Source organism: Hemiscyllium ocellatum, chromosome 12 (genome assembly GCF_020745735.1).
Source record: "Hemiscyllium ocellatum isolate sHemOce1 chromosome 12, sHemOce1.pat.X.cur, whole genome shotgun sequence".
NCBI lineage: Eukaryota > Metazoa > Chordata > Chondrichthyes > Orectolobiformes > Hemiscylliidae > Hemiscyllium > Hemiscyllium ocellatum.
In genome coordinates this window covers 85,505,473-85,520,326 of record NC_083412.1, presented here as the reverse complement: position 1 = coordinate 85,520,326, position 14,854 = coordinate 85,505,473, and the positions used below count along the sequence as shown (strand labels likewise).

At 41.7% G+C, this 14,854-nt stretch overlaps 1 protein-coding gene across 1 annotated transcript in view; it reads right to left on the bottom strand.

Annotated features, from left to right (window-relative positions):
- LOC132821186 (interferon-induced GTP-binding protein Mx-like) overlaps positions 1–14,483 on the bottom strand; it is a 39,867-nt gene extending 25,384 nt beyond the window's left edge. The window contains exons 1-4 of the mRNA XM_060833827.1: positions 14,398–14,483; positions 10,002–10,201; positions 4,576–4,713; positions 2,838–2,989 (exon numbers count right to left, since the gene is read on the bottom strand). Coding sequence (XP_060689810.1) covers positions 2,838–2,989; positions 4,576–4,713; positions 10,002–10,188 — 477 coding nt within the window. The 5' untranslated portion in view covers positions 10,189–10,201; positions 14,398–14,483. The remainder of the gene's footprint in view (positions 1–2,837; positions 2,990–4,575; positions 4,714–10,001; positions 10,202–14,397) is intronic.
- Between the last annotated feature and the right edge of the window lie 371 nt (positions 14,484–14,854).

The window sequence follows — 14,854 nt, the reverse complement described above, 5'->3', positions numbered from 1 at the left end:
TCTCTGCTGACATAGAAACGTTGGAAATAGAAACAGGATGAGCACTTTCAGCCCTTCAAACCTGCTCTGTCATTAAATATGATCACTGCTGATTATCCAACTCAGTACACTGCTCTTGCTTTCCATCCCTACCTTTTGATCACTTTAGCCCTAGGAACTATACCTAACTGCTCCTTGAAAATATTGATGGCTGGCCTCAACAATTTCCTGTGGAAGAAAATCCCATAGGCTCACTTCCATGAAAAAAATTCTCCTCAGTTTGATACTAAGTAGCCTACTGTATATCCCCACACTGTGAACCCTGGTTCTGGGGTCCTTCTTGCTCTTACGGAGATAAAGAGAAACTTCTTTAGCCAGAGAGTGGTGAATCTGTGGAATTCATTGCCATGGAAGGCTGTGGGGGCCAGGTCATTGAGTGTATTTAAGACTGAGATAGATAGGTTCTTGATTGTCAAAGGATCAAAAGTTACAGAGAGGGCAGATCCAAGATGGCGGCGACTCAGCAAGTCTGAGTTTACAGTGCTCTTCCCAAAACCTGGGTAAAGTGAGTTACTCACCACCACCACACTTACCAAACCACCCAAAAAAATTTTCTAACCTTAATTAGCTGCTTACTATTATATTTAAGCAGTTTAATATTAAGTGGATAATGAGTAAACCAAAGGGATCCCGCAGCTCTCAGAAAACAAAGACCCCTCCCCCACCCTCCTCTCCTCCTCCGGCTGCAGCTGATGTAAAAACAGGCCTTGAAGAGATGATTGCCAGGCTGGAAACGACACTCGTCAATTTCATCGCAGAATCCAGACAGAGATGGAACTCATTCGAAGAAAAGTTACAAAAGCACAGCGACGCTCTCGAGGAATTACAGGGCCGAGTGGAGGGGGCGGAGCTAAAGGCCACGACCTCTGAGGCTGCAGCACAAACAGCTGCAGAACAGGTGCGAGCTCTGGAGCAAAGAGTCCGGGCCTTTGAAATCTACATGGATGACCTGGATAATAAAAATCGGAGAAAGAATATCCGTCTTCTGGGCCTCCCTGAACAAGAAGGGAAGGGACAGTTAGCAGTATTTCTGGAGCGATGGCTGCCCCAGCTTTTAAACCTGGGGGCTGAAACTGACCGGGTAAGGGTGGAGTGGGCCTACCGGGTCGCAGTACACGGATCTGGCCCAAACCAGCGCCCACACCCGGTCCTGTTCCAGCTGCAGAGTTATAGGGAGAGGCAGATACTCCTGGACGCCTCCAGAAAGCTTGGAAAGGATCCTAAAGCTATGATTCATGAAGGATCCAAGATTATGTTATTTCAGGACTTCTCCCCGGCTTTGGCACGAAGGAGGAAGGCGTTTGATGAGGTGAAAAAATGTCTAAGGAACTTAAATATTCAATACACCTTACGCTACCCAGCGACGTTATGCTTTAACCACGAAGGATCCGAGTATAATGTTAGATTACCAGAAGAGGCTAAGGAACTTTTAGACTCATTTAAATAAATCGTAAGAGACAATTTATGTTGGCTTGCCTCTTCCACACTCCGTGGGGAGAAATGGATACTTTACTCTACTTTACTTTTGCTTCTGGGAGCAGGGTTGTCTTCCCTTGCTATTTTATGTTATTATACTTAACTGTAATTTGTTGGAGTTGTAATTTTATAGTTATGTGTGTTTGTACGTGGCATTGATGCTATCAGATATACTCAGGTATGGGTGGGGAGGGGTGGGGGTGGGGCGCTCATTGTTAACTCTAGCTCGGTATTATATCTAAATCCTATTAAGGAGCGCCCGGGTCAAGGGTGGGACACTGTTTGGGAAAGGATATGGTGGACCTTTAGAAAGGAAGTAAGGCCCCCTGAGAACAAGGGGAAGGATCTCCATTCAAACATGTTTTATTTTTTTTTGTTCTTATTGTTTGGAAATAGTTTCCTTTTTATTATACTGTTATGAGTGTATTGGAGAACATTTTCTCTTGTTTGAAGGATGTAAGTGACTCAACTATACACTCTGGATAATTGTGGATTAGATTAGTAGTTAACTGAGTTTCATTGTTTTTCTTTCTTCTTTAGTATCATTCCTTTGAATTTTGATGATTATATATTTAAGATCTATTTTTATATTAATGTTTGTGCTTGAAAGTTCTGTTTATTTTTGTAAATCTGTCAAAATATTAAATTTCTAATAAAAATATCTTTAAAAAAAAAGTTACAGAGAGAAAGTGAGAAAATGGGGTTGAGAAACCCATCACCCATGACCCAAAGGCAGAGTGAACCCGATGGGCTGAATGGGGTTGAGAAACTTATCATCTGTAATTGAATGGCAAAACAGACTTGATGGGCTGAATGGACTAATTTCTGTTCCTATGTCTTATGGTCTTATGATGAAATGGAAATAGTTCAGTTTAGCATATCTGGTTAGCATAGATGAAGTCGATCGAAGGGTCTGTTTCAGTGATGTATGATTTTATGACTCTGTCTCCATAATTAATCTATCAATGATCTTGTGACTTCCTGAGCTCGAGGTCAATGCAGCCAATTAACAGAAAGTTTTTGTTCTCGTCTGCTGAACACAGTTACATTTCTCCATCTTTGCTTAACATATTGCGGAAAATGAAACTGAATTCAAAACTTTCATCAGAAACTTATTAAACAGGCAAAATCTAAATCTTTATCTCAAATATTGATCTTTTCCTCAAAAAAACTAGCTAGTCATGCAAAGGAGACACATAGATACCTGCTCCTATTCTGTGTAAGACCAGTCCCTGATTATTAAGTGAGAGCTCCCTGCTACTGTACTAAACCTCAAATCATTGTAAAAGGTACACTGAGCTCTGTTATCAAGTTCACATTACCATTTTGCCAATATCTTGAGGTTGATTCCCAACAGGAACCCTGGCAATTCCAGGCAAATCAATTAATGTTAGATCCGGAGCATTGTTCGATTCAACTGTTAAACTGATGAGTTCGGAACTTATGGGTGTGTTTTCAGTCAGCACGTCCTGGGCTGTGGATAAAAGAAAATGCTGGTATTGATTTCATCAATAAATCACACATTTCCTTTGGAGTTCTGAAAATTCATTTCAGACTCAAAACATTCATCCTGTTTCCCCCTTCACAAATGCAACTAGATCTGCTGAGCTTTTCCTGCAATCTCTTTTTATTTCTATACTTTCAGTGCTTTGTTGAAATGACTGGGTAATTCTGGTCACCACATTACAGGAAAGATGTGGAGACTTTGGAGAGAGTGCAGAAGAAGTTTACGAGATTAGAAGGCATGAGCTATAAGGGGAGGGGTGCTGGACAAACGGGGGGTCTTTTCACTGGAGGCTGAGGGGAGGACTGATAGAAGTTTATAAAATTATGAGAAGCATTGATAGGGTTGACAGTAAGAATCTTTTTCCCAGAGATAAAATGTCTAATACTAGGGAGCATGTGTTTAAGGTAAGAGGGGGGAAGTTCAAAAGAGATGTGAGGGGTAAGTGTTTTACACAGAAAGTAGTAAGACTCTGGAATGCATTGTTGAAGTATTGGTGGAGGCAGATACGATTGGGGTGTTTAAAGGACTTTTAGATAAACACAGGAATAAGCAATGAATGGAGTGATGGAGCAAGGACAAGAAGAAGGGATTAGTTTAACTCGGCGTCATGTTTGACAAAACATTGTGGGCCGAATGGCCTGTTCCTGAGTTGGACTGTTCTATGTTCCATGTTCGATGTTCTGTGTTGTAAGTTCCATGTTCTGTGTTCTATGTTCTATCCTATTCTGACAACTGAAATTGCCATTTCTTTTTGAAAACCAGCATTTGCTTCTTACCTTCCTCCCATAAAAAAGAACTCAGATTTAGAAAACGCCTTTCATGATCTTTTTTTTTGATTAGATTAGATTAGATTAGACTTACAGTGTGGAAACAGGCCCTTCGGCCCAACAAGTCCACACCGACCCGCCGAAGCGCAACCCACCCATACCCCTACATTTATCCCTTACCTAACACTACGGGCAATTTAGCTTGGCCAATTCACCTAACCCGCACATCTTTGGACTGTGGGAGGAAACCGGAGCACCCGGAGGAAACCCAGAGTATCTTTGGATACTCTGACACATTTCTAAACTAATAAAATGCTTGAGAGTTGGAATCGCTATTAAGTCACTTTGTAAGACAACAAGATCCCACAGACAGTGATGTGATAATAATCAGTGAATCTCTGTTGTGGTTTTGACTGAGGGATAGACATTGGGCAGGACACTGGGGGGAACACATCAGTTGTCTTTCAAAATAGTGCCATGGAATCTTTTGTGCCAACCTGGGTAAACAGGGTACTATCTCAACAAAAAGACAAGTCTTCCAACAATCAGCAGTCCCTCAGTATCAACGTAGATGTTTGTCTTAAACACTGAACTGAGACTTGAACACAAAACCTTTGGACTCATAGGCACAAACAATGCTGTGGAATCATTGCTGCAATCTTTAATCTAGCTAGTGATTGTTTGTGGAATATGATCTCCCTCTCACAGTATACACAGTTTACTGATAGATATCCTCACTCAGCCCAGTTACACTAAAAATGATTTGTTGGTTTATCTTTAATGTACCTTGAAGAATTTCATCTTCCACCTGATTTGCACGATCCAGTGATTTGACATACTCTCTATAACGTATTTCTCCTTTCCAAGGTTTATCACCTGCAGCCTTCTTCAGCTTCAACTCCAGAGGACATCTTGTCACAATACCTGAAATAAAAATGCCAATTATTAGTTCAGAAATTAATTAGTCCATATGTTAACGCTGCTTTCTTCCCACATACACTGCCAGCCTTACTCAGTTTAACCTGCAATTTCTGTTGTTTTTTCAAAGGACAAGACTGTATTAACTTAAGAACAGTACACTGTGAGTTGTGTACATTTTTTAGAGATGATATATGCTAGATATTTGGTTCTAAAGGTAAAGTCTCACTGGACAGCAGGACTGCTCATTTATTAAAAGGGAATGACTGGTGGTGGTTTAATCTGACGGTCACTACACAAAAGATGAGGGAGAGGTAAAGCAGGGGAGTCCTTCATGGTAACCTTAGCCAGTGCAGGAATTGAAGCCATATTGTGGGCATTACTAACCAGCCTCCGGCCAGCTGAGCTAAACTGACCCCATGTTAGGTAAGAGGTATCAGTGGAAGTGGAGGTAGTGGAAAAAAAATTGTCAAGGTAGATGATCAAGCCATTTGAATGATTATGCAGGCTATTTAGTTCCTGCTTCTATTTCCAATGTTTCCACAGCTGGACAGTTCATGGATGGTATTCCTAAGAAGGATGTAGTGGAGAATTTAAAATTACATAATACAGAGTCTGCGCAGCTTCATGAAGGAAAAGTATACCTAGAGTTTACTAGGAGATTGAGAACACAACAAGCAGGATAGATAAAGGAGAAACAATGGATGTAATATATTTAGATTTTCAGAAGGTGTTTGATGACATACTACACAATATGCTATTAATAAGACTCAAACACATGGTGTTGGAGGTAATATATCAGCACGGATAGATGATTGTCAAATAAATACAATGCAAAGAGTTGAGATATTGTGGCATTTTCAGGATTGTAACTTCTATCTAGTGGAATATAGGGGAATCAGTGCTGGGGCATCATTATTTGTAATGTATATTGATGATTTGGATAAGAAAATTGAATGGACTATAGTCAAGTTTTCAAATAACACAAAAATAGGTGAAAATGCATGATGAGGATGGAACAAAGAGTTTGTAGAGGGGTATAGACAGTTTAAATGAAGACTTAGCAGTAGAAATATAATGTGGAAAAAGTTGAGGTTTTGCACCTTAGTAGGAACAATAGAGGAGCTGAATATTATTTTGATGGAGAAGTACTGCAAAAAACTACCGAACAGAGGATTTGGGAGTCAGAGCCATGGAAATGTACAGAGCGGAAACAGACTCTTCGGTCCATCTCATCTATGCTGACCAGATATCCTAAATTAATCTAGTACTATTTGTCAATATTTGACCCATATCCGTCTAAACCCTTCCAAATCATGTATCCATCCAGATGCCTTTTTAAATGTTGCATTTGTACCAGCCTCCACCACTTCCTCTGGCAATTCATTCCATAAATGCACCACCCTCTGTGTGAAAATGTTGCCCCTTTGGTCTTTTTAAAAATCTTTTCCTCTCATTTTAAACTTATGCCTTGTACAAAAATCTGGTAGTCAAGATTAGAGTGGTGCTGGAAAAGCACAGCAGGTCAGGCAGCATCTGAAGAGCAGGAAAATCGATATTTCGGGCAAAAGCCCTTCCTCAAAAGCTGGTACCCAAGTTCAGCATCTAACAGAAAAGGCAAATTAAAGTTCAGCCTTTATTTCAAAGGGAATGAAGTACAAAAGTTGGGAGGTTTTGTTAAAATTCCTCATCAGACTGCTGCTCGAATACTTTCACCAATTCTCGATACCAAGTCCTACCTCTTCCTATTTGCCCATGACCTCCCCATGACCCATCAGGCCAAAGTCACTCACATGGTCTGTGCCCTCATTGACTCTGGTGATCTCCCCTCCACTATCTCCAGATCATAGTCTCCCAGCCCTGCACTGTCCAGTTCCACCTGCTCCCCCAAGATCCACAAGCCCAACTACCCTGGCTGACCCATCAACTCGGCACGCTGCTGCCCCACCGAACTCATCTCGTCCTACCTCGACTCCAGCCTCTCCCCCTTGGTTTAGGCACTTCCCACCTACACCTGTGACACCAACTTTTCAGTAACTTCCCGTTTCCTGGTCCCTAGAGCTTTATCTTCCCTATGGATGTGCAGTCCTTATACATGTCCATACCCCACAAGTAAGGCCTCCAGGTCCTCCACTTCTTCCTCTCCAACAGACCCATCCAGTCTCCCTCCACCAATACCCTCCTCCACCTCACCGAAAGGGCCCTCACCCTTAATAACTTTTCCTTTAATTCCTCCCATTCCCACCAAATCCAGGGGGTGACCATGGGCACTAGGATGGGCCTCAGCTAATGCCTGTCTCTTTGCTGGCCACGTTGAACAGTCCCTCTTCAGCACCCACACAGGCACTATGTCCCAACTCTTCTGCTGTTGCATCAACAACTGCATTGGCGCAGCGTCCTGCACCTGAGATGAACAGGAGCAGTTCATCCACAACTTCCATCCCATCCTCAAATTCACTTGGGCCATCGCGGATACCTCCCTCCCCTTTCTTCACCTGTCCACTTCCATCTCCAGTGACAGTCTCCAGACGGACGTTTACTACAAACCCACAGACATTCATGACTACCTGGATAAGCCGTTAATCATTCATTCTCCTGCTCATTGGATGCTGCCTGACCTGCAGTGTTTTTTCAGCACCACACTCTTGACTCTGAACTCCAGCATCTGCAGTCCTCATTTTCTCCTACAACTCTTCCCACCCAGTATCCAGCATAACTCCATACCATTCTTCCAATTCCTCCACGTCCGTCGCATCTGCTCAGGCGAGGAGACATTCCACTCCTAAGTATCCCAGATGTCCACCCACTGTCATCCAGACAGCCCTCCACCACACCACCTCCATTCCCCATTCCATTGCTCTAAATCTCCCCCCCAAAAAAACAATAAAGTTCCCCATGTCCTCACCTATCACCCCAACAGTCTCTGCAACCAACACATCATCCTTAAACACTTCCGTCACCTCCACTAGACACCACCACTAAGAACACCTTCTTTACCCCAACGCTCTCTGCCTTCAGCAAGGACCGTTCCCTCTGACAGCCCTTGGTTTGCACCACTATCCCCACCAATCCCCTCCCCCCCCTCCCCCCTAACCCCCCCGGTACCTTCTCCTGCAACCAGAAAAGAAGCAAAACCTGCCAGTACAGCATCCCTCTCACCTCCATCCAGGGCCCCAAACAGTCCTTCCAGGTGAGACAGAGGTTCATCTGCCTCTCCTCCAACCTAATTTACCGCATCAGGTGCATCTGGTGTGGTCTTCTCTACATCAAGGAGACCAAATATAAACTTAGGGAACAGTTCACCGAGCATCGCAGCCAGGCCTGCAGGGGCTGACCTGACCACCCAGTCACCACCCATTTTAATTCCCCTTTCCACTCCCTCTCCAACATGACATTCCTGGGCATCCTCCATTGCCACAATGAACGAAATTGCAAATTGGAGGAACATCTTCATCTTCTATCTGGGCAGCCTACAGGCCAGAGGACTCAACATTGAGTTCTCCAATTTCAAATAATCTTTCTTCCCATCTCCCGACTCCCTTCTTTTCTCTGACTCCCTTCCCATTCCCTCCCCCTCCCTTCTACTCCTCCATGCCACCTACTGGATGCACTCTTTCGCCGACCAACCAGGTCGTACCTTTTGCCTGTCTTCACCTATCCTCACCGCACCACCTTTATCTGCAGCTCCCCCCACTCCCACCTCCTGTCCTGAAGAAGGGTTACACCCAAAGCATCGACTTCTCCAGCTCCTAATGCTGCCTGGCTTGTTGTATTCTTCCAGCCTCCTGCCAGTCCAGCTAGAATACTTCAAACATTTTTGTGCCCCTTATTCAAGAAAATATATATTGGGGTTGGTGGAAGTCCAGAGAGAATTCACGAGGTTACTAATGGGTATGGAGGGATTGTTTTATGAGAAGAAGCATAATAATTTAAACCTGGACTCATTGAAATTTAGAGGAATGGGAGGCAACCTTATTGAAAGGAGTGGTAAATTGAATATTAAGTGGGGAAATATAGAATTTTCCATTTTGGTAGTAAGAAATAAAAGAAGTATATTACCTGAATGTGGGTGGTTGCAGACATTTTTCTGGGTAATTTCATGCTTGAATCACAAAATGTAGGTGTACAAGTACAGCAAGTAATTAAGAATGCCAGTATAATGCTATCACTATTGTAAGGTTAAGCAGAATTGGTTTGTATCCGCTGAGAATTAAAACAGTAAGAAGGGACCCATTTCAAATGTACAAGATACCAAGGGGTCTTGACAGCTTAGACGTGGAACAAATGCTTCCTCTTATAGGAGAATCTAGAATTCAAGATCACTGTTTAAAAAACAGGAGTTGTCCATTTAAAACAGAGATTAGGCAAAACCATTCTCTCAGAGGGTTTTGAGTCTTTGGAACTCTCTTCCCAAAAATCTGGTGGAAGCAGAGTCCTGGAATATTTTTAAGGCAGCGGTAGATGGATTCTTGGTAAGCTAGGGGGTGAAAGGGTTTGTTTTAGTTGTGGGCAGACATGCAGATTTGAAGTTACATTCAGACCAGCCATGATCTTATTGAATGGCAGAACTGGCTTGAAGGGCTGAATGGCCTACTCCTTCTCCTAATTCATATGTTCATTTGTACGTTCAGAGTCTGTATTAAACTAATTAAAGATTGTGGAGATCTTGCGGCACATTGTGTTGGATCTCTACGCCTGGAATAGAAGTTCTAGGGTCAAGTCTGAGGACCAAATGGACACAGCGAGTGTCTCATAATGTGATCATTATGAGCTGACTGTTAATCTGCAAATCCTTTTGTAATGCCTATGGTAAACAGTCAGAGTGGGACCATGAACCAGAACCATGTGGTAACTGCATTGCAGTAGTCTCTCCATGTTTCAAAATTCTATGGTTCAGTTCTTGCCAGGAATTAAATTCGTTCTGTTTGAGTTAATAATCACACAACACCAGGTTATAGTCCAACAGGTTTGATTAGAAGTACTAGTTTTCGGAGCACCGCTCCTTCATCAGATAACCACCTGATGAAGGTGCAATGCTCTGAAAGCTAGTGTGCTTCCAATTAAACCTGTTGGACTATAACCTGGTGTTGTGCGATTTTTAACTTTGTATACCCCAGTCCGACACTGGCATCTCCAAATCATTCTAATTGAGACATGGCTGGGGAGAGAATGAAATGAAGATCTCTATTCTTGTGACTGAACACTTCCTGCATCGGTGATACTCTACACCTCGAGACACTTTCTCCCATTACAACTAATTTTGAAAACATGAATATGTACAAGATTCTTCTTACCTTTGCCTCGGGGAAGGGCCACGTCAGACAACATCTCCAGGACAGAACTTTTCCCTGAGCTCTGGTCTCCAATCACAGTAATGGTGGGGAGAGAAAAGTCTTTATCTATACTCATTGACCTCAACTCATCAATAGTGTTAATATAATCACGAATGTTCTCCTCAAACATATTAGAAAATACAGCCATCTTTGAACGAGCACTATGGAAAGAAAGCAGATTTTTTTATTAGGGATTGCAATGTAGACTTCTTTGAAACAATGAAGACCAACTATGACTTGCCCAAAGGCCTTTGTTTTCAATATGTGGAGATCAGATCTTTTGCATTGAGTGGGACATTCTATGCTATAGAAGACAATTGTTCTGAAGTGGTTGCTGTTCAATGTGTTCCACCTATTCTATGGAAGGCCCACACAGTCAATGGTTGGTGACAAGGATTTCTACTCCAGCTTTCCAAGAGAACAGTATCAGATCCCCAAGCTCCTGGCAAGGAACTATCATGTAATAAAGTGCTGTCATGCAATGAAGTTTCTTTTTACTGTTAATCACTAAATAGACCAACGACAAAGAAAAAGAAAGGAGCATTACTGGTAGTGAGCCACTTTAATACTCTTACCCAGGACCACATACAGTTGGAGGTGGCAAATATCCCAATCTCTTTCTTTGACTGAGAGAAGAAGATTCAGGTTTCTCTTCAAATAAACCGTTCTATTGACTTTAAAATATTCCGGCTTACTGCTTCCCCAATCTCCATTAGATGAGAATGAGTGAAATTAAGCTCAAAGCTCTTCTTACCGGTGCCCCTAGGTAGGACCATATCCAAAAGCATCTCCAATAGAAAGATTTTCCTTGAGTTCTGATCTTCAATCAGAGCACTGTTCACGACTGACACAGCAAATACAAGCAGACCAATAAAGATTATATATTTAATGTTGCAGTTATATTGATTCATGAGTAGCATGCCTTAGCTCAGAAGATATAATAATCTGTTTCCTTCTATTGTGCACCAGCTTGTACTTAAGAGAATATGTTAGTGATCCTGCAAACCCAAGGTTTGGTGATGTGCCTGAAACAGCTGAATGCCTGCAGTGTATGAAGTGAGTGCAGGAGAATGGCAACATTGGTACTGGCATGATGGTGAGATGAAATGTACCAGATTATTAGGTCACTTGAAAGAATAGGTGCAGAGAACTAATTTCCCCTTGTGGAAAAGTCTAGGACCAGAACATATCATCTCAGAGTAAGAAAGAACATTTAAGACAGAGGTCAGGATGATATGGTTTCTGTCAGAGGGGGCATAGTTAAGGGCACTATGCAGCATTCACAAGAAGTTAGCTAATCTAAAGGCCCAAATAGACATACATATGTTTATCCAATCACCATCACAGAAACATAGCTGTGTGGTGACCAAGACTGGGAACTAAATATTTTAGGATATTTGATATTTCACAATGACAGATAAGAAGGAAGAGGATGTGGGGTTACACTGACAGTAAGGATTGGATCAGTACATTATTAATTGAAAATATCACATCAGATGAGTAATATTTTGGAAGTAACGTACTGACATTGTTACCATACGGAGAGGACAGCTGAATCAAATCACCGTCACTGTATTCACAACACAGTAAAATTAAAATACTCAATAAACCTCAAAGTTGCTCCAATGATTCCTAATCAGATCTTTTAAAACAACCAGTACCAGACTTTGAGAATAACCAATACTAGACACCAAGTTTATTGCTGAAATAAAATAATTAACAATTTATCAATAGTACAGGAGCTTTGGAAATCTAATACTGTCTATGTTTTGAACCCATCCTTCAGTCATTTGAGTCCTCACTCTCACAATGACAAATAGGCAACAGACATAGCTGAATCTTGATGTTTTAATAAGGTGTCTTCTCACCCTTCAAACTCCGGTTAGTACCAACCTACTCAATCTCTCCTCATTAGAAAATCCCTCAATACCCAAGTCAACACAGTGAGCATTTTCTGGAATAAACCTAGATATTTCAGCAATTGATGGATTTGGATTATAGATAGTTAAAGAAATCCACACTATGCTTTAGCTTTATCCATATTTTCTTCAAATATTAACTTTGTTTAAGTATCCACAGATGATGCCAGACCTGCTGACGTTCTTCAACATTTTCTGTTTTATTTCAGATCTCCAGTGTCTGTAGTATTTTAGTTTTGATCAAAGGTTATGTTTGACAATTCAATAGTTCACGTAATCACCAATGAATTAGTGTAAAGCAATATTTTTGGCACACGACAGCCTCCAACAACAAGCATCTCTTTGATCTTTAATGCAATGAGCACACTGGACGATCTTGGATTAGTGGTGCTGGAAGAGCACAGCAGTTCAGGCAGCAACTGCTGTGCTCTTCCAGCACCACTAATCCAGAATCTGGTTTCCAGCATCTGCAGTCATTGTTTTTACCTACACTGGATGATCTACCAATAAAATCCTTGTGTTTACAATTAATCAGAAGCTAAACTAGAGCAGCGAGATAAATATTAAGGCTTTAAGAGCAGGGCAAGTCAGGAGTGTGATTCTCCACTTGTCTGAATGAGTGTGACTCCAACAACATTGAAATAGCTTGAAATCATTCACGACAAAGTAATCCACATGATCAGTACCTATTCACTATTTTAAATGTTTCTCCTTAGGTGGCGCCTGTATCCTGCAATGTGCTTCACTGACAAGATGCACTGTATTGAGTCTATAGCCTCTTTCAACAGCACTGAAGTGGGAGATGGCACAGGGCAGGGTGACACTAGGCACACGGACATACAAGATGGCCACTGAGCCATCAGTGGGCCACTTGACACATAAGATGGCCACTGGACCACAACATGGAGAGAGACAGCACAGCAAACACAGAAGCTGCCTGGGGCCACCAGAATGCCAGCACAATGCACTCACAACCTAGTTGATTAGTTTAAGATGAGTGCATGAGAGAATACACATGAGTAAGGTACACTGCCCGCTGAAGTGTCGGGGTCCAGCCAACACCTTTGATAGAAATGCTAACAGTTTGATATGGACTCAATCCAAAGTGCTGCAGTAATTGTCCTCCTCAGGAAGAGCGATTAGCGCCCATTACTACAGCAATGAACTTCCGTGCAGACATTGAAACTGACAATGTCTGCACTGAAACAAACAACAACTGCGCTGAAATTAATAAAGGCTGTGCTGGATCTGACGATGACTATATCGAAACTATCAATAACTCTGCAATGATTGCCATAAATAAATCATGTTACGAAGACAATAATCTCATCACAAGATGTATAGAAGTATCTTGACATGTGCTCCAGGTCAAGAGAAGACTTGCAGCTGACCACTGTGCTGTTGGTGTCTTTCTCTCCCTGGAGCTCTGGTATTTCCTTGTGCAATAAATCTGTCATTGAACCCTGACTCTGACTCCGAGGCTGTTGATTTTCCCCATAACATCACTTTCCAAACCCATGACCTAGAAGAACAAGAGCTGCAGATACTGCAGGTAAAAATTCCTTTCTAACAGCACTGAATGTACCTACATTGTAGCAAGAACTTTCATGATTAAAATCATACTTTACTAGGGACTTGCATATCATAGAAAGGGAAAATTTACAACTGGGGCACAATACAAATTGATGGTAAGATACAGGGATTTTGGAAATGATGTCACGTTTTGATCATTGTCACAAAATCGGAGATGTTGAACTTGTCTGGGAGAAACTGACGTGAGAATGGAATATAGTTGGCTGTCTCTTTAAGCTAAGAAGTCATCGGATTCAAAAATCTTGAGATAGAGTAGAAAATATAAAGCAGATTAAGTAACTGTCTAAGCCTAGTAACTGCCACACAAAGTATTCCTGGTTGGTAGTAAAAAAGCATGATAACTATGGCACTGAAATTAATCTGGAAGATGGAGGGATTATTCAGCTAAGACCCAGAATAAACATTGACTGGGATGGATGTAGCCTGAATGAGTGCAGCTCCAACAACACTCAGGAAGCTTGACACCATCCAGGTCAAAGCAGCCCACTTGATTGTCACCAATCTACACATATCCACTCCCTCCACCACCAACATTCAGTAGCAAAAATCATTGCTTAGTTTTTTTTCACTCACTATAATTTACCAAAAACATTTATAAGTTTGTTCTGACTTTATCTCAATACAGTAATCTCATATCTTAATTTATTGCAAAGTTTGTTCTCATAAGTGCAAAGGCTCTGAAAAAGTCCCCAGAAACAATAATATGCACTGGAGCAGTTCCAGAAGGCAGCTCAGCACTATGTTCCCTACAGCTGGTGGAGATGGGCAATAGTAATAGGCTGGTCATGATACCAACATTATTTAAATAAATACAAAAAAGTAAAACATACAATCTTCAAACAAACCTTCAAATGTCCGATTCTTAGAATGAAAAATTCCTGGGACACTTGTACTTCTTCTGTCTGTACTTGGCGAGAAATGAAACCCACGGTTGTGTTCAGTATACGGCACTCGATCTGTTAATTGGTCTTCTTTATGTACTGCTCTTGTAATTGGGGTGGGAGTGAAACAAAATAACAAATCCAATCAAGAATCGCCTATTGTCGCTAGGCATCGATAAGAAATTGCTGCCTATCATTGAAATTTGACTGTCAGCCAAATGAGTCACCTGATCCATTTTACTTGAGAGAACAGAATACTTGTGTTTCGGTGTTACAGAAACTCTGCAGCCTTGTGTGTCAATGTTCCAGTGAATGAGCACAAGTGTTAGCTAAAATAAATAAATCTGACCTATCAAGCCAGATCTTACATGTCCAATCCTAATGTCGACTGGAATCAGACCAACGCAAGGAACAAAGGTTC